General features: G+C 39.7%; 1 protein-coding gene across 2 annotated transcripts in view; it reads right to left on the bottom strand.

Annotated features, from left to right (window-relative positions):
- The window catches only part of PARD3B (par-3 family cell polarity regulator beta), a 1,062,783-nt gene that overhangs the window by 112,318 nt on the left and 929,362 nt on the right, over nt 1–21,103 (bottom strand). For both annotated transcript variants that reach the window (XM_075180190.1, XM_075180191.1), the window contains exon 22: nt 2,072–2,148. In XM_075180190.1, coding sequence (XP_075036291.1) covers nt 2,072–2,148 — 77 coding nt within the window. The remainder of the gene's footprint in view (nt 1–2,071; nt 2,149–21,103) is intronic.

Raw genomic sequence — 21,103 nt, 5'->3', positions numbered from 1 at the left:
TGACAATAATCTAGTCAATTTAATTATTATAACAAAGATTCCATAGAAAAAAGTTGATTTTGAGCACATCCCTGAAAAAATGAAAAAACTTGAGTATTAAATGAATGATGTTATAGTTCTATATCATATGCCAGTGAAAATACAGTCTATTTAATCAATTATATACATAATTATGAGGAGCACCTCAAATAACATGATTCACGTTTCACTTATTCCATCATTCATTGCAATATGTAAATGACTTTTGTCACACAAGTGAAAGGACCTGTTGGTTAGAGTACAGATACACTCACCAGGTGAGTGCACTAGGATGTTGTTGCCTTACTCAAAAAACACACTAAAATCTCATAATGTCATAAATTAAGCTAAGTACACCCCTATGCAATCTCACTTCAGAGGCAATTTCTGTAACGATTTCACCAAAGACTGAAAGTCCCAATGATCATGCCGATTCATGTGTACACACCTACACAATTTACCTTCAGATCTGTGATCTTGATCTCTCACAAGGCTGTGACTCTGCACACTTGCTGTTTGTGAGTATGCACACACTTGCACATTTGCTCAACATCATTCCATTGTTGATCGCGATTTTTAGAAATTTTCACAAACCCAAACCAAATCAACATACGATGTGCTACAGTAACTACGATGTGTTAATACTATGTGGTACAATAAAACATAATCGTGAGGGTGTTCACACTTTTGCAATATCTGGACAATCGGTTGTGAATCATGTAATCTGCATGATAATTGTGTAGATGTATACCCAGGTTTAGACCTCAAAGTCCTGACAAAGTGTACAATCAAATGTGATATTCAGTAAAACAAAAGTCTTACAATTATAGGTTGAATTAATTATAACACTATTATTACATTGTGTAATATTGCGTAACAATTTTCTCATTTCAATAACACAGCAACATATATGTAAAAACTTTGATCTACAGTTAAAATACTAATCTATGACAATCCATTGAACCATTGATGCTTACCTTTTTTTTTAGGTGAGAGCCCAAATGTGAGTGTACCCATGTTCTGGGATCCCACACAGAGGCACATACAGATTGTTCACTACTGTATCAAACAATAATTGATCCTAAAACAAGTGGTATACTCCCATATTATCTTTTATCTCAATATCCTATCTCACACATGCTGTTCCTGTCCTTTATCTGTTAGTAACATAATTTCCTCAATACAATATAAATTATAATATACTTTTCGTCCTCCACTCACTTATTTCTATTTAAAACACAATTATATCACCTTTTCTTAGTGTAGTATGGAAAATTAGATACAACTTCTAGCTGCTGGGTTTGCTAGATGGCCACGCACACAAACTGGCAACAGTTGTCTGCAGACTAGATTTCTGGACATGTCCAAAAATGATTTTATCACATTTGACTGGATTAATCCCTGCCATTGTCCTTGTTATGGGCATGGTGCAGTCAGCGATATTGGGGAAAGTTTCCAGTAACACCGTTGATTGCAGAGTGCTGCCAGCTTTACTCAATGGCTCTATACTTGTGAACGACCATCACTAGGCCAGAAAGGAAAGCTCCAGTGTCTCTCCAGTGACTATACATTGACTTCCTAAGTGCCGGTTTTCCTAGGAACAATACCGGCATGTATCGAGGATGGGGATTACAACACTTATGGCATGGAGGCAAAGCTTTATTTCCTGGACAAATGTGTACAAAGAGACACAGCTGGTTCCGGTGATCCTCTGCATGCCCAACAAAAGGAACAGGATCGCTCGCTGTACATTAACGTGTAACTACTGGTGGCACAATTTAAACACAACAAGCAGTGTACATTTCGAAGGGTGGATATCTTTTTTCCCTATATTTCCAGTGGTTGAAGTGAGCTTCAATTGCAAAACTATCAAATCCCATCCACTTAGATTTTCCATATCGCCACTTCTAAGTTCCCACTTAAACCGCTATTTTTCCATAATCTGTTGTACTCCTTTTTCTCTGTAAAGTGATGGCAATATAAAGTCTTTGGTACTGGGTAAGATTAAAGTAAACATATATACACACAGAGGATGTGGATTAATAGGACCTACCTGGGTAACGATGCGTACTGCAGCTCCATCCCTTCAAAACTGAGGTTGTGTGCTCCTCCAGGGCCTCGTGCGGACACCTGAAAACATAAAGATAACATAAAGATAACAAATGTAATAAAGACATAGAGCAGTGTTTGTCAATTAATTGCAATCCGCTATAGCCTAAAATGAATGCGTTGGGAAAGAGGGAGCCAAGCCAAATCATTTGGCCACTACATTACAATACTGGGATGTCTAGATCTTATAAATTACTTTACCACATTTTTGGATATGGTACTTTTACCTTTGTTGTTTGCAGAAATGCTGGAAAATTAGGTGTATACCTTCAGGAAGCATGCTCCAAGATACACCTTCCCACTAACTTGGGTCGAGTTTATAAGCTGAGGGCATCTTCATTATAAACTGCAGAAACCTTATTTGTTACCTATTTATATGCTTCAAGTTTTAAATATATACACATACCCCATTGTAAGTGAAATGTCTTTGCCCTGTAAATCCATCACATATCTGTGACTGAGACAAGAACTGGAGAAAGATAGAATGCTCTAATTTGAATATGATTATCTACATTATATTAAGTTTCTCTTGATATCATTTACTAGATAAGATTTGTATTTTCTCTCATATAAACATAAATTTATTGCCCAAAACATATATCTGGCACCATTAAAATGATGTACTAAAAGTATACAATTCGAGTCCTGTAAGTAATAACATTAATCCAACCGTGACACCTTCAAATTAAATCCCACTGTGAGTCAGCTGAACGCTTTGTAAATCAGAAAGTAATGACTTGATACCCAGAAATTTGTCTCAGAAACACAAAACTTTTACATACTTAGCTGGGTAGAACTTTTTAAGTGAAGCTGAAGAAAACAAACACTACACTATTCAGTGTTATTATGCTGTTTATTCTTTGACTAACATTTAAATAATGTTAAGATTTGTTTTTAAGAGAAACAAAAAAGATTTATCACCTTTTCCTATGCTCTAGAGACAGTGGTTCGTTGAGAAATATACCATTGGGCACATGGCAATTAACTTCTACCTCATAATGTGTTTTCTGATTTACAACAATCAAACGAGACTGACTTTGAAAATGAAAAATAGCTCTGTCTGTAGCCTTATTGTTCAATTGCTAACATACTTCCCTTATATTAGAAAATGAGGATACTCTATATCCTCAGATGATATTAAAAGCCAAGAAAGAGAAGTCAGGGTGAAAGCACTTCAGCTATTAACACTCAGCTAGAACACTAGATCCGCACTCCAGTTTGTTTTCCAAGGAGTAACCTTCGCTGGCGGATGCATAAAGCACTATGAAAAGCCTCACGCAGGGAGGGCAAACAGCACGACTACAGATGCTTTTAGGCCACTTTTAGCTCTCTTCCCGGTTTCACCTGCGCAACTAGAGCTGAAGCTTTGAGTGCCTAGTTAAAAGGACGCTATTAGTCGGTTTTTTTCTTTCTCTCAGTAAAAGCAGAAGTCTCACTGAGGCAATTTCAGTGTCCCTTGCATTAAGAAATGTTCCTGTGTCTTGGCATTGCTATAACCAGCAGCTTTTGTGAGGGAATATGTTAAAAGACCTCTCAGCCGCCTCCCTTCACCAGATTAAAGCTCCAGTCTCAATCAGCACAGTATATGGAAGGTGCACTAAGCCATAAGTACGCAAAAGTAACTGTTTTTTTTAAAAGCTTGTTCCTAATTGATGATAACCTTAATAGCTTTTCACATGTGGGCATGAAAGACGTATGCAGGTGGCATCCATATGGGGGTTTCATATATTACTTTGAATCCTGAATAGAAAATGTAGCTTTCACAAAGAGTAAGACCTAAAAAAATAGAGAGCTGCAGCAAAATAACTTCTTCTATTCTTATTACCTCACCAGAGGGAAAATAGGGACTCATTCTTCCCGACTTTCTTGTTAATGTGCATTCATCTGTGTATTAGTAGGCACTGTAACACTACAATCCAGAACTACATTACCTCAAAATTTGCAGTTACAAAGATCGCTGAAAATATGGACCAGTTACCCAAAAACATGACTGAAGGTGAAAACCAGACAGACGGTAAGCCTGGTAGGAGAAAAGAACAAGAAGGTGGCCTATAGTACCACACAACCACACAAAGGTGTATTATAATTACAAGCAGTACTTATTTTCTGTTCACACTTCCCTGCTCCTACAATCCTCTTGTCAAGCTCCAACTGTCCCTTGCACTCCTTTCCCGCCACCGCCATTGTCTCCATTTGATACCTCTCCCAATTTTAAACAGCTTCCTCCTCTCGCTCCACATACCTCTTTCTCTTGCATTCCTCCATTTACATCCCTACACCTATTGAATGTTAACTCTCATGAGTTTGACCCTCTCTAACTCCTAGGGCTAGATTTACTAAGCTGCGGGTTTGAAAAAGTGGGGATGTTGCCTATAGCAACCAATCAGATTTTAGCTTTCATTTATTTAGTACCTTCTACAAAATGACAGCTAGAATCTGATTGGTTGCTATAGGCAACATCCCCACTTTTTCAAACCCGCAGCTTAGTAAATATAGCCCCTAGTCCTCTATGTAAGGTTTCCTTTGTTTTGGTTGTGTCTTCTAATGTAGTTGCTTCCTTTATTGTCTCTTCTTGCATTGATTTTTACCGATTTTATTGTTGCTTTTGCCCCTTATTTAACTGTATATTGTTCTGCTTTTATTATGTTGATGGTGCAATCTGCGGATCTTGTGGCACTTTATCAATAAACTTAAATGACGATGATGATGGAAAGCAAATGTAGACAATGCCATGAGCTGAAAGTCATGTTCAAATGTGCTAAAAGAACAAAAAAACTAAAAGAAGCTTTAAAAATCTGTTGTGTGAAAGATTTCTTACAACCTATCATCTCTCTTTAAAAAAAACAACAATACTTGAGAAGTGTGGCCATCAGCCTGAACGCAGTTAAAATCACGTGGGTGAGTGATTAGGTGTTTAGCCTATGGGCTTGTATTATATGTGAACCAATAGGCAGAGAGAGGGGGGTGGTTTTGTTTTATATAGGTGATGGTTGTCATCCATTTTCCCCTCTCTGTTTCCGGATTCCTCCCTCCCTCCCGGCTGTTTTTTAAATGGTTTCGCTTCTTCGGTGGGAGAGCAGTGCAGTTGGTAAGTTTGCATATGGTGCTTGGTTTATATGTCATAGGTCACTATCCCCCCTTTCGTATGGTGTTGTCATCACGTGTGTTGGGTCCAGTGAATGGGACTCTGGGCCAGTATGTTGATTATCTCTGGCGGTTTATTTAGGGGGGTGTAGTCTTGCCGTTGGACATATATTTCGCACCGGCCAATAGATAAGGTAAATCCTGGGTTGGTGGTTCAATGGTCTGACCTTTCCACCGTTATTGGTTTTGTTTTGCCATCTGCCCTGCTCTCGTCCGCCTTCAGCCCCTTTAGTTTAATATATCCATTTAATAAATATAATATAATAAATATATTTTAATTCCAACGTTATTCTGGTGTCCGCGTCGTTATTGGTTTTGAAGGTATTATGGTAAACACGATGAGCTTCCGCACTGTGCATTTTATAGAATATTAAACAGGATATAAGTTACTACTAGTGAATCTGCTGGAAACAGAATTGGTCTAGTCAATGACGTGCAAACCCCCTCTAGATATGAAAGGGCTAAATACATATTGACCGCTCAATCATTTTACTTGTTGTTTTTTTTGAAAATATGCAAAATTGATACTACAGTATAAAAGACAAAATTGTTTGAAATACATATGGGTTAAAAGTAAAAATTTATAAAATAGGATAAAGGTCTATTGTGGGCTGGAAAAGGTTACATTCCTAAGTGCAAAGGGTTCTGGTGAATGTTACAGAAATGAAATCACTTTCTTTAAATTCCTCTCAACATTCTCATATATGTCAGCTGTTTGCAGCACAATCATATTTTGGAGATATGCAGACAAAATATTATACACAAAAACAACAGACGTGAATAAAAGCACAATGTCTTCTTCCTGCATCTGTGTGTGATTTGATAGACCAGCTGCCAATTCTCCTAGCTGTTATGGGCAAGTTAAATCTTGGAATATATGAATACATTTTGTTTGGATGGTAAGACATATTAACCCCTACTGTATAAAATGTTAAAAAGAACTTTCAGCAGGAATAACATATATACCCCCTTAAAAGATCACTGTGCAGGTTAATTCATGTGAATAACTATGAGAATTATCAAGTACATACTGTATGTAAATGTCTCAGGAACTAATATAAAGATGTTTGAAGTGACTGCCAGATCCTACAGATGCCCCCACATCGCTCTCTAGATGCTTCGGGATAATTCAGAGCTAGGAGCAACTACATATTAATCCTAAATGACTTAATAACCTGCAGGCCAGTGATGTTTGAGCACTGGGAGGAAGTGCTGTTGTCACAGTCATTTTGACCCATGAGCAATTAGCCCTCATAGGTCTGGATCATTTGACCAAATATCGCTACCTATGTGACCTCAAACCAATTGGAAAAGATCTGTTTGAAAACGATATAAAAAAGAAATCGTCATGTGCAGTTTGACCATTCAGCTTATTTGTGGTTCTCAGTTTACTTTCAGGGTACAAATATTTCTATTCCAAGCATTTTTAACCAATACATTACATTTTAGAAGTAACATACCTCCAAACATTCCAAAATTAAAAATTCAGACACTTAAGGCTGCTACCCGTCCAACCTCCTACTAATTAAGAATCATCCTTTTCAGTTTTTCTCCTAAAATACTGCTTGGTGTAGTCTTACTCATACTTGCATACTTTTTCAAGGGCCCTTCTGGGAGTTCCAAGAAGAGGTATGGGCGGAGCTTAGTGAACCGCATCATTTTGGCCTCGTCCCGTGATGTAATAACCTGGACGCATCATTTTACAGTGATTGGTGGGAGCAAAATGACGTGATTCTCTAAGAATCGCGTCATTGTGGCTATAAGTCTGCCCACTTGCAGAAGGTTGACCTACTCTCCCTGGAGTCCGGGAGACCTACCTGGAATTCTGGAGTCTCCTGGACATTCTGGGAGAGTTGGCAAGTATGGTCTTACTTACAGCCTAAATTGATCATGAGAGTGAGGGGATATTGAGATTGGGTTTAGTACATGTGCTTTTCTGCAGAAGTGCAAAAGCATAGTGTAATGTGCATCCATTTATAAGTATAGCGTCTAAATAAATCTCCACCAACTTTCTGTTGGTGCAAAGTGTTCTTACAGAATGAAAATAGCTGTGTGTCCTTCAACAAAGCAAGTAATACCCCTAAAATATGCCATCTCCGCCCCTTTATATCATATTAATAACCTCACTGCACTAAATAAAATCTAACTTTTGCACTGCTCCACAAAACTAGGTGCACTGAGGCTCCTATTCCATACTTAGCAAAGAATAGGAATAACCCTTGCACTGTCCAACTCCCCCATCAGTCTGTGCAAACTCCTGCTCTTCTGCAAGTTCCGCTGCACACTCTTTACATCACCAGAGAGGATTCTGCAGACACCTTGGCCATTTTGTGTGTCTTAAATTACCTCAAGTGATGGCCTGCTGGGAAGAGATGGAATAAGGAAACAGTATTGAAATTCTGCTGAAGGCTTGAAAAACACAAAGCTATATAAAAAAAGACCAAAAGTTCACTTGAAAAGATTTAAGGTCAGCAACTCTAAAGCTCTGAAGTATTTATCAGAGCATTATAATGCCTTCTAGATAACTTTTAGGAAGTTACAAAGCATGTTGGACTCACTGTTCCTGTGGGTTTTTAAGCCTGGATAAAACAGACACCTTCACAACTCCAATAAATTAAAAAAAAAAAAATCTTAAAACAAACAATATGGGACTATAAAAGTCAATGTTTCTAAGAACGCATTTGAATTTTCTTGTTTCAGTTGATAAAGTAAATATAGCAAAGATATGAGATACTTTTACTGCTACCAGTTCTCTGCTGCCCACACAAGAAAGTAATCTCTATAGAGACACTTTTTACAGCTGGTCTTATAATTAAGGGGCTATTATTAATGTTGCTGGCTAACCTAAAAAAGAGTATGCATATAGTTCACACACAGGCCCATGCAGGCAGCCCATGGACCCAACCCAATGTAACCCATTACGGGACCGGCTGGGGAAAAATGCCCCCTGCCCCCCAGCCCCTGAGCATATAGCTGTGAGATGTATACTGGGAAAGAGGAATTACAGGGCTTAATATTAAGTGTAATGCTCATTCAAAGTAATCTAAAAAGAATTGTTCGATACAGCACGAATCAGTGATAGTGATTTGCTCTGTCATGTGAAGATTATATTATATGCTTTATAAACTGTAAAGGGTATAGGAAATTAATTTTGTACTTTCTTGATATATAGGAAAATGACATTTTCATTTAAGAACATGTCTACTTTTAGAAATTCATACTCATATAAAATAGTCATATACCCAAATGCATTTTTGCTATTGCTCTTCATTACTTTGTTTCTTTTGCTCTCCAGACATAGTCTCAAGTTTCATGTTGAGTGTGCAAGTAGATTCATTTCTTTAAACTGTGCTATACAATCTGTCCAGCCTGATGATCATTTGTGGTGAGTACACTGCTGTGCAGTTCAACTGCTAAGGCAAAGACGCAGAGCATAACTAATAATGGCTGGACCCAATTACAATATTGTGCTGTGACTCTCTATAAAGTCATACCCCCGCCCAGACCCAGTGCTCCCATTAGGCAAGGATAGGCACTTGCCTAGGGCGCCGGGCTCTGGAGGGCGCCTGGAGAACTGAAATGAATTTTAAAACTGTGCGGCGACCGCTGACCATACCTGTCACGGCCGCTGCACAGCATGCAGATGCACGGGGGAGGGGGGAGAGGCTATTGCTCACCACCGCCGCCTCTCTGCTCCATCTCCTCCCCTCCACTCACTAGTGTCAGTGAGTGGAGGGGAGGAGACGGAGCAGAGAGGCGGCAGTGGTGAGACAAGGTAAGAAAAGACGGGGTGAGGGGGGAGGAGGGCGCCGATTTTTGCGGGGGGGGGGGGGGGGGGAGGGCGCCGATTTTGCCTAGGGCACCATGGACCCTAGCACCGGCCCTGCCCCCGCCATGTCTGCTTCATCCTCAGTCAGTATCCAATATGGCACAGTAATAACTGCATTACTAGCAATCTAACTCAAACGTCTGAATTCTAAATCCAGTCATTTTATCATCATTGATGAAGTTATATTCGGTTTGTACTTTAAGGCACATTTTTTCTGCCATTGCAGTAACATAGGCAGTTATGGCTATAGCTACTCCCTCGCAGACAGTCCCTCTCCATCAACACTCGCTGGTCTTATAGAGGAGAGCACTGGGGTCCACATTGGACAGGGAGTCACCAAGCTTTGAGAGAGGTAGGAGGGTACAGAAAGGGAAGAGGATGAGCAATGAGGGTGAGACAATCAACCTCACGGTAAGGCTGATTGTCGCTAACCAATCACAATCACAGCAGACAGCATCCAGGGCGCAGTAACTAAAACTGTTGAGTGAGGTGGTCTGGTTGGGGGCTGACTCAGTAGCAGTCCTTCCCTGTGTCTTTACCAGTTCGCACTTGTGTTGAGAATTGAAACAGTCAATAACATCAATTCAAATTAAAACTTAAAAACGTGGCTTGTGGGTTCTCTCAACATAATATTGAACGACAGAAAACAGCAATGCATTTGAGCACATTATTCTAATGTATTGTGCAACATTTCTGTTGTAGATATTTGCATTTTGCATATATAGGGCTAAAATAAACCATTGTACTTAGGAATTAAAACAAAATACTATATAAATAATGATACTTTTCTATTGGAGAAGATACTTTAATAAAGTCTTCCATCTCTCACAATTTGAAATTCGGTTACTGATAGAACCCACAATTGTGCTGTAAAACTTGCTCTGCTAATCCAAATTAGTTTGCCTTTAATCTACTTTAAGCCTAGTCAGACCTCAAAACATGTTTCTGTGTTGTAACATCTGCGCAAAAACATTTTATTATGTTTTCAGCATTCGTCGGAAGAACAAATAACCAATAATGAAATGCACTGTGTGCAGCACCTGTTTACACTCTGAAATAGATGAAATAACGAAGACTAAAGCTCTCAAAACACTTTAAGTCTTTTTTCAAGAGTATTGTACTAGTACTTACGGAAAGTATTGTTCTGAAAAGATGTGCACTCTGCAAATCCTCCGGTGTGCACTCCATTTCCACTCATACTGTATACACTTCAATTTCACCTATATCTATTGCTATATTGCTAAGTCCTTCAGTGTACACTCTACTTCCAATTGCGAGCATTCTAATTTCTCTGATGTACACTCAAAATAGTGTGTAGTATACTACAATTCCACTTATGTACAATGCAATTCTGCCTTTTTATTCCCTAGAACAGGACTAGGAAATGAAAGTTACAGCCTGGCAGTGCAAGCTGGGATTTGTAGTTCTGTTGCAAATGGAGAGGCACAGGTTTCCTAATACCGATCTAGATTCTCTCTGGAAATTCTGACAATATAGCTTAACTTTTTGTTTGTTTTTATGCTGATTGAGGCTGTTTATGACTCCTGCAAACATCAAATCCTATGAAGGAACTAAGAGCAAATTTCTGCAGAACCATCAGACCTTCTTAAAGCGATATTTACTGTAACTGCAATTATATGTATGAATTGTGCACTTCCTGAACTCAAGTTTGGTGAAAGGAACATAGGTGACCCTCTCCCTTAGGTGACTTTACACAAATGCTCTCTACCACCCTGAACCCACCTGCTTTTTACCTTGTGTGGAGTAAATGGGGGAGAGAGTGGCCGACAGAGGAGTGCATCCCTCTCAATGGTCCCGAGTTTGGAGGGACAATCTGATTTGCGGACCACAAAAGGAGCAGGGCTTAACATCAAAAGTGGGTGTTTTGTATCAAATTTTGATGGAACGGGGGTGGGACTTATTTTGTCCTGAGGAAGGGTGTTTAGAGTACAGGTACACCAAAAAATTTAAAAAAATGAATGAGAGGCATTATGTCTACTACCTATTTAAAAATATACGTTGAAAACAAACATGTTGAATAATCATTATAAGGAGGAATACTGGTTACTCCATGACATCTGGGGCGTAACTAGACAGCTGTGGGCCCCATAGCAGTTGTACACCCTGCACTTATGGTAGAGAAGACCTAGACCTAGTCTGACATATATTTGATGTAACAGTATTAGTCCTGCCAAATAAGTGTTGCATTATTATATTCTGACCACTGGAGTCATGTTCTTCTATGTCAATGGAAGATCATCCTTATAACTAAACAAGCAGTATGTCAGAACACACTCAGATTGTTAGGAGAATTGTGCAGAATATGTTTCATTCTGGACAACAGGAGCATAAGTGATCAAAATGGTAATGTTACTTATTAAGTTAATATTTGTTTCCTCTATTTATATAGCAAAAACATATTATGCAGCGCTTTATAAAGAATGCTTAACCATTCAACAGTCCCTGCCAAGTCTAACTCCTACTCAAATTTTTATCAGAAGACAAATAACCTATCAGGTTTTTTTTTTTGGACTGTGGAAGGAAACCGAAGCAGCCGTAGTACACCCACCACAAACATGGGGAGAACATACAAACTCCACACAGATAGGACCCTGGTGACAATAGAATCTATGACCTCAATGTTGTGAGATAACAATGGTAAACTGTGCTGACCACACTTATGTAGATTCATGATGAAAGGATCACTTTACGTCATTACTTGGTATATTAGTCTATGTTCCAATATAAATAGCATTTTTGGAGATATCTAGCTAAAGTTTTTCAAAGCTGGTGAAAAGAGGGGACATTTTAATCACCTTAATACTGTGAAGTATAAGTGCACAAACCACTATGGGCCTGATTCAATAAGGAAAGTAAGTAAAAAAGCGAGTAAGTTTTCACCTGGACAAAACCATGTTCCAATGCAAGGGGTGCATATTAGTTTATTATTTTGCACAGAAGTTAAATACTGGCTGTTGTTTCATGTAGCACACAAATACTTGATAGCTTTATTTTTACTCTGAAATTTAAAGTTGATCTAGGACATGCCCTATCCCAACTATAAACCTGTCCCCACATTTTATATTTAACACCCCCCCCCTCCAATGCAACATGGTTTTGCCAAGGTGCAAAGTTACTCCTTTTCTTTTGCATTACTTAATGAATAGGACCAATATGCATTGGGCCACAGGACCTTCATCAGGTAGACTACATAGAAATATACCAGTTGAACTAGACTGTTCAAACAGTCAACCAGGCTTGGGCAAAAGCCAGGAGCGGATCCAGACTTTTGCTATACGCCGGGCGATTTTAGGGGGGCGATTTAGGCCCCGCCCCCTTTTTAATTTCTAAGGCTGCCGGCGGCTGCACACTGTGCAGGTCCGCTCGGCAGTGACAGTGTGCTGCCCCGCTGCTCTGATTGTGTTTAAAACACAATCAGAGCAGCCGGGCAGCACACTGTCACTGCTGAACGGACCTGCACAGTGTGCAGCCGCCGGCTGGATCCGCCCCCCCCCCTGGATCCGCCACTGGCAAAAGCTCACTCTAGGACTGCAACAGATGCCTCCTATTTTCAAAATACTTGTAGAACATAACATTGTCAGAGGCATTATTCCAAATGCCTTAATGTTATGTGCCATAAAATAAAGAGTTTGAAGCAATTAGCACAGACAGGTTTGGATACAATTCAAGATCAAGAAGCAGGAGGAGGAGCAATCCAAAATCAGTGGTGAGCGACCGATCCGAAGACAAGTGCCAGAGCACCTCTACCTAGGGAAAACACATACCTTACCATTCTGTTCTTAATAATGCAGGGCAAGGGTCTCCGTGAGGTAACCTAGGATTTCCGAGCCCCATAGTGGCCACACCCCTTACACCCAGGGTGTATCTGCCACGGTTTCCTACTCTGTCATCTACCGTTATTCCATTTAAAAAACAAACAAACAAATAATGTCCATATCCAGAACTTTTCCTTTGCGATTTTCAGATGAATATTAACTCACACTCCTGGAGGAAGGGACCTTGACAAACCCAGTGCTAACAAGGCCTGTCTGAGCAAGAGAGAGATTCCTGCGCTCGCATCGGAGGACCTGCCAAATAGCAGCCTCGGAGGACACAAACGTAAAGCTTCATATTTTATTTTCTCTTACATAATTTTATTTAAATCTTATCCAGAAAAGACTCAAACCCTTGTTCATAACTTTACTAAATATAATAGTCCTAATGCAAATAAAATATTTATTTATATCTTCCGACTTTATCTACGATAGTCAAATGGGAAAAAAAACTTTAAAAGCCCATAAAATGAACTCTCTCATTCACTTGTGCTGACCACCACTAAGGTGTCTATTTATGACCCCGGCCCTCAATATGCTGCAAATCGTTGCAGTACTTAATGAAGTACGGCTGCAATTTATTATGCTGGGGCTGCTCTGGGAGCCCCCACCTCTTCAGTGAGGTCATTTACCTCTTTACCGGCAGCCTAACGCTGCTACCGAATGGAGAAAGTGCTATGTGCAGGCTGAAGCCTGAGCCGCTTCAGCTGGATCCCGTAGAATAATGGCAGTAATGACATCCTGAGAAGGTTGTCAGATACGCAATACATTCTATTGGGATGTATAAAATCTGGTGGTAGTTATTTACTTAGCACTGAGAATACCAACACACTTTAGAACAAAGATAAAATACAGAGGAGTACAAGAGCAACAATCTGAACATCTCCACTTACCATATAACAGATAGCCCCTATTTCCGTCACGTTTAATGATCGCCACCTGTAACATGCGACTTGTAGAGTTATGTACAGTTAGAAATTAAGTCACTTGTAATGGTCACAGTGAAAACAACGGTTTAAAACTGGCAATGGCCGGACCCGGGGCCTGTATAATGAAATCCAGGATGCGGGTCCGCCTACTGACGCTTTAAAGGCGTTGTTTTCACTGTGACCATTACAAGTGAAGGATATGTGGGTGTATTGCTGTGTAAACCTGGTGTATATGTTGCCAGGGCTGAGCTGGAAGCATCTTGAGATGCGTAAGGCCCTTTCTCTCTTATGTTATTATGTAGTTTTGCGGGCTGTAATTATGTCAATATTGATGCTTGTACTTATGTAACGTTGTTGTTTTGTATCTATGTAATTGTGTTTTTTGTAGAAAAACCCAATGTCTGGCACTGTAGAACCCTTGTGACGCCTTATAAATAAAAATAATAATAAATACGCTATTTTACAGGTAGCATTTTTATGTGTATGGATACTAGTTATTTAAGGATTATACATTGTAAATTGACTGCTATACACATACACAGAACTGACAATTGAAAACTGAGTGAAAGAGAAAGAAACCGAGTAAGAGGTGGAAAGTACCACGACAAAGCTGTCATCCAGTAACATGGAAAGTACCACAAAAAAGCTGTCATCCAGTAACATGGAAAGTACCACAACAAAGCTATTATCCAGTAACATGGAAAGTACCACAACAAAGCTATCATCCAGTAACATGGAAAGTACCACAACAAAGCTATCATCCAGTAACATGGAAAGTACCACAACAAAGCTGTCATCCAGTAACATGGAAAGTATCACAACAAAGCTATCATCCAGTAACATGGAAAGTACCAATATAAAACTATCATTCAGTAACAGGGAAAAATTCACAACCAAGGTATCATCAGTAACAGGGAAAATACCACAACCAAGGTATCATCAGTAACATCCAAAAACATACTGGTAGGTTAATTGGCTGCTATCAAATTGACCTTAGTCTGTGTGTGTGTGTGTGTGTGTGTGTGTGTGTGTGTGTGTGTGTGTGTGTGTGTGTATGTTAGGGAATTTAGACTGTAAGCTCCAATGGGGCAGGGACTGATGTGAGCGAGTTCTCTGTGCAGTGCTGTGGAATTAGTGGCGCTATATAAATAAATGGTAATAATAATAATAATAATAATAATAATAACATGGAAACTATCACAACCACTGTATGATCCAGTAACAGGGAAAGCACCACAACCAAGGTACCATCCAGTAACAGGGAAAGTACCACAACCAAGGTACCATCCAGTAACAGGGAAAGTACCACAACCAAGGTACCATCCAGTAACAGGAAAAGTACCACATGCACAGTATCATCCTGTAACAAAGAAAATACTGCAGCAAACAACTTCTTGAGTGAAAGTTTGAGTGCACCATGACACTAGCCAAATCTTGACCAAGTGATAGGTAATATTGTTAAGAAATTTCTTTAGAAATAGGTATTTCTTGATATCCTATATAGCTTCTAGAGTTCATTTTACAAATCGGTAATTTATTCAGAGATACATATTGCTTCTGTTGCATACTTATTATTAATATTATTAGCAATTGTCAGGAAAATTGGGCATTATATATATTATTGCATAACTGTCTAACAACATATGCCCAAATAAGTTAAAGGTATATTTGTAATCTTCCAGTTATCCTGTCTGTATAGAGGTTCACCAAATCCACTTGTTTCTCTTTGTCAAGCAACAAAGAGAATTAGAAAAGTTTCAAAGAAGGTAGCCCTGCCTTGAAATATCTAGTTGTTGATTGTTTCAAAAAATAAAATAAAAAGGGCATCTCTAGTCGGCTTCGCTAGGAGATGGAGTTACTATAGAAACAGTGACCACGATACAATTTTTCATGTAGTCAAATTCCATCCCTTACATCTGACAAGCTCTCTGTAGTATTGGACTGTATTCCAGATAGTGCTAATGATGCATTAGTGGGTCTGGAAATGCTATTAGGGAGAACATACAAAAGCCCTCTGTTAAAAACCTATAGCTGTGATAAATGAAGGGGTTCACATTTTACCATGCAAATGGGTATGGAGAGAGATGGATGTGGAGGAAATGTTGTGTTTTGTGCTTTTAAAACCACATCGCTCATAGTGGACAGCTTAGAGATTCTTGCGCTGTAGCAAATATCTGTCTTTATTCCACAGTTTTCCTCTTGAGTTATTGTTTAATAGAATATGGGGTAATGTTGTTTTCTGCCCTACAGTTGTAATTCTCCATGTACTTGAGATACTTTATGACCGTGATATTACAAAGAATTCATACTTGTCCGTCAATGGTAACTTTCCTGTGTTATTTTGTAATGGCAAATTTCTATATTTTTTCTTGGAGAATAGATTGCCACAGGTAAGCAACAGCTTACATGTCCATTATTTAAATCTGTCGCTCATCCGTTCCGTTGAACTGAGGATTGATGGAACCTTGCATAAGATCACTGATATCTAGGGAGTGTCAACAGTACAGTGCACAAGGCCATCGCTTAATAGCAAATAACGGAACAGGTATAGGGGAAAGTAGACTTTGCTCACTCTCACCTATCCCCGCTACTCTATCTGCTTTGATAAGATGGTTGTGTACACTTACCTATCTCCATTATCTCTATGATGTGTTGTACCTCTACTGCTACAAATAGAGTTGAGCAGTGATCAGTAGATACCCGGGTTATATGTAAGTGTCAGGACTCTGCTCAATAAAGCAAATGGTCGGTCCCACCAAAGTACTATTAATGAGAAGGGAGGAGATTTAGTACAAAGATTAAAAACAATGCCCGTGTTTGCGTGGGTTTCCTCTAGGTGCTCCGGTTACCTTCCACACTTCAAGAACATACTAGTAGGCTAATTGGCTGCTATTACCCAATGGGGTAGAGACTGGTGTGAGTGAGTTCTCTGTACAGCGCTGCGGCATTAGTGGCGCTATATAAATAGCTGCTGCTGATAATGATAATGATGTGTGTGAAAACCCTTATGAATGTGTGTAATGCCAACATTCAAACATAGGGGTCTATTTATCATTGGTTAGCGATATAAAATATTTTCAATCGCTGCTTATTGCAGGGATCTAGAATCTTCTATCACACAATCACCCAATTTACCATGAAAAGGACGGCATAAGCTCCCCAGCTATACTGACTGGCAGGTATAAGAGGACTTTTACCACTTGTCAGTCCATGTATTATCCCTCTGTACATATGTGAGGCAGCTACCCCACCTGTGCATGCACAGTGGAACCCCGGACTTGGGCTTTCAAATTCAAAGAAAAAAATAATACTAATGAAAAATAGAAAAAGACAGTGACACATTAATTACTTGCTCAATGACCCTTTCATATTTCCTTGACTGTATATTTCAGGTTCGATGCTAATCACATGGACTAATAAACTGCCATGTATGCTACAACCACATTCTTTTGAAAAAAGCAAAGTAATTACCTTAGTGTATATTTGATCTCTGCACACATAGTATGCTAACAGCTACTTAGAATTGATGTAAACCAGTATCTCTATTGTTATTAAAAAAAAATAAAGAAATATAATTGTATTGCAAAATACTGTATATTTTCTTAACTCCCAACAGTTTCACTATTGAGCATGTTCAGGTGCATCAGTGGGTTGTCTGGGTGGAGGATGGCAGGAAGTTTTATATTTTTATTTCAGAATGTTGGGATGTAGACCGATCAAACACAACTTTAAAACCACCTACCTAATATTGTGTAGGTCCCCCTTGTGCCGCCAAAACTGCTCTAACCTGTCAAGGCATGAACTACACAAGACTTTTGAAGGTGTCCTGTGATATCTGGCACCAACACATTAGCAGCAGATCCTTTAAGTTCTGTAAGTTGTGAGATGGGGCTTCCATGGCTCGGACTTGTTTTTCCAGCACATCCCACAGATGCTCAAGCAGAATGAGATCTGGGGAATCAACGCCTTGAACTCTTTGTCATATTCCTCAAACCATTCCTGAACAATTTTTGCAGTGTGGCACATTATCCTGCTGAAAGAGGCCACTGCCATCAGGGAATACCATTGCCATGAAGGGGTGTACTTGGTCTGCAGCAATGTTTAAGTAGGTGGCACATGTCAAAGTAACATCCACATGAATGCCAGGACCCCAGATTTCCCAGAACAACATTGCCCAGTGCATCCCACTGCCTCCTTCGGCTTGCCTTCTTCCCGTAGTCCATCTCTTCCCCAGGTAAATAACACACACGCACCTGGCCATCTACATGATGAAAAAAAAAACGTGATTTATCAGCCCAGGCCACCTTCTTCCATTGCTCCATGGTCTAGTTCTGGCACTCACATGCCCATTCAATGTGATCTCCGCAGTGGACATGGGTCAGCATGGACACTCTGACTGGTCTGTGGCTACGCAGCAGGCTGTGATGCACTGTGTGACACCTTTCTGTCATAATCAGCATTCACTTTTTAAGCAATTTGTGCTACAGTAATTTTTCTGTGGGATTGGACCACGTGCTCCCCACATGCATCATTGAATCTTGGGCGCTCATGACTCGGTCGCCAGGTTCACCATTTGTCCTTCCTTGGACCACTTTTGGTAGGTAGGAACCACTGCATATCGGAAACACCCCACAAGACCTGCTGTTTGGAGATGCACTGACCCAGTCATCTAGCCATCACAATTTGTCCCTTGTCAAAGTTGATCAGATCCTTACACTTGCCCATTTTTCCTGCTTCCAATACATCAACTTTAAGTATGGACTGTTCACTTGCTGCCCAATATATCCCACCCCTTGACAGGTGCCATTGTAATGAGATAATCAATGTTATTCACTTCCCTTCTCAGGGATTTTAATGTTGTGGCCGATGTATGCTTTATATTGGAAAGTTGACTTCTGCATCAGTACAATTCTAAAGTGTACAAAACAATTCAACTGACATGTAACTATTACATTATGTATACAATTTTTGCATAACACTTGTGCCTCTGTTCAGACCCACCCATTCTCACAGAAATAAAGAAATTAATTAGCTTTACATTTCACTACTCAAAAATACTACTACTACATTTTAAAATGTAGTTTTATTAATGTAGAAGTATACAAACAATAAACACAAACATCACGTTAAAATACAATGTATTACTGGATAAATACGGCAGCTGCAACCATGTACCACAAGCCATATATTAAAATCTTAAGGGTATAAAAATCTCAATTATGTTAAATGGAAACAATCCTCTTGTACACGTACGTTTCCTCCAGAGGAAAAAGAGAATATAAAATGTCCAAATCTCAGACCTTTTCTACCTAATTCCTCCAAGCTGGATAGAGAATAAACAAGGATACCATATGTTATTATTTTAATATTGGAGCTGGTTGGAGGGCCCAGATTGTTTATTAGTTGCTTGGCTTTCCAGAAGGTGCATAGCATATATCCATTTTTCAAAAAGGGTCCCAGCAGGTTGTGAAAACTGCAAGAACAGTAGGAGAGAGGCTGTCTGACAACCTCCTCAATTGTGGTGCGACTGTCTTGCACACTCAGGACTGTGTCCCTCTTCCTGCTGCTTTCAAGGGAAGTCAGATGCACCTAATATCTCTCTCTCTCTCCTATGCAAAAACCCGGGTTGCACCATTCATAATGTAGGCGACCCGGGTCCGACCCGGGAATTACCCCTCGATAAATCCCGGGTTGAAGACCCAGGATTGTTCACTTGTACCATTCATACTGCACCAAGACCCGGGTCGTTTGAGCTCGCCCCGGGAAAAACCCGGGATTTTGGTGCAGTATCAATGGAGTATAACTGTGGTGCGTGCAACATGGCCATTGTGTTTGATGTGTTTGGAGAATGCCATAACACTTTCCAAAGCGATTCCCAATCCAACCCTGGATTCAGTTACAATTTAGAGAACAGAAAGCCTTTCAGTTAGCAGTATATTTGTTTTTAATAGAAACATTGTTTCACATTTCTTCATAGTGAAATGCATATTTTAAAGGGAGAGATAAAAAGAAGTGACGAGAACTGTATAACAAAAGAGCTTGCAATTCGTTATTAGCGACTGCCTCATATTGTTATGCTCCAGATGACCCTGCTATCTAATGTTCCAGGTCTCCTGCTGCTACTGTACCTCTTATTTCTTCCTTCCCATCAAATCCATTCTAAACTCATACAAAGCTATTCTGATATTAATTTTCACCTAGCCGGCTAGAGTTATGCCTTTACACCAGTTAATCAAATAAATGACAACCTACAGCCAAGTGTGAGAGAGTTGGCAGCTTCTCCTGATCACATTTCTCAATCCTTCATTTACGGGAAATGATGACAAATAAATGGACATGGAAATCTACACTTTAAAGAACAGTAGATGAAAAGAAAATGTCCAGAAAAACCCACAATGAGAGGTTGGTAATGTAATATTAGAGAGGGAGACTGACACAGACCTGGTGATGAAGAAGACGAGCACATGCAAATGTAATGAGATGTTCCTGTCAAATACGATAATTGCATGGTATTATGAGAGAGGCTTTTAACGAGAAGAGGTGATAGACTGGTTGCAGATAATCCTTCAGTACTGCCACTTCACACTGTATATATTACACCGTTGTAGATTGGAACGCATTAGACAATAAAGTAGCTTAAATATCTTGTAACGTCGTGGTAATTTTGATCAGCAACTAATCATGTAGTGGAATAATATACAGTTTAATTTATGATTAGAAGAAACTAGCTGATATAGGTGTTAATATATGTGTCAGCCCTCATATATGACAGTTTTTGCCTTCCATAAATTGGTTACATTTCAGGACAGGGATGGAAACTTTGGGGCACTGCACCACTCTGCAAATCCCTTTCTTGGATCCTCATAGCCTCCAGAGTCCAAATCAAGCTGCTGAAACTCAGCAACAGCTCCCCCTCAAACACCACTATTCTTGTCATAGGATCCCTCATGTCCACCCTTTCCCGAGGCCCCAGCTATGCACTTCTCTGCATCTCCTGATTCTGTGCATGCTCTGAACAGGCCCCCCAACCCCCCGTGCATGCTCCTCTTCTGAGCATGCACGGGGATAGACACATGCAAAGTGAAGCCCAAACCTAATTTCAATATGCATGCACTTGCCCCCACACATGCTCAGTTCCCCCACCATACACTTGTGCCTCGTCTCCTCTCTGATTACCACCTCTTATACCCACCTCCAAGACTTTTCAAGTGATATAATATGACTCTTATGGAACCCCCTAC

Source organism: Mixophyes fleayi, chromosome 7 (genome assembly GCF_038048845.1).
Source record: "Mixophyes fleayi isolate aMixFle1 chromosome 7, aMixFle1.hap1, whole genome shotgun sequence".
Classification (NCBI taxonomy): domain Eukaryota; kingdom Metazoa; phylum Chordata; class Amphibia; order Anura; family Limnodynastidae; genus Mixophyes; species Mixophyes fleayi.
This window is presented reverse-complemented; position numbering and strand designations above follow the sequence as displayed.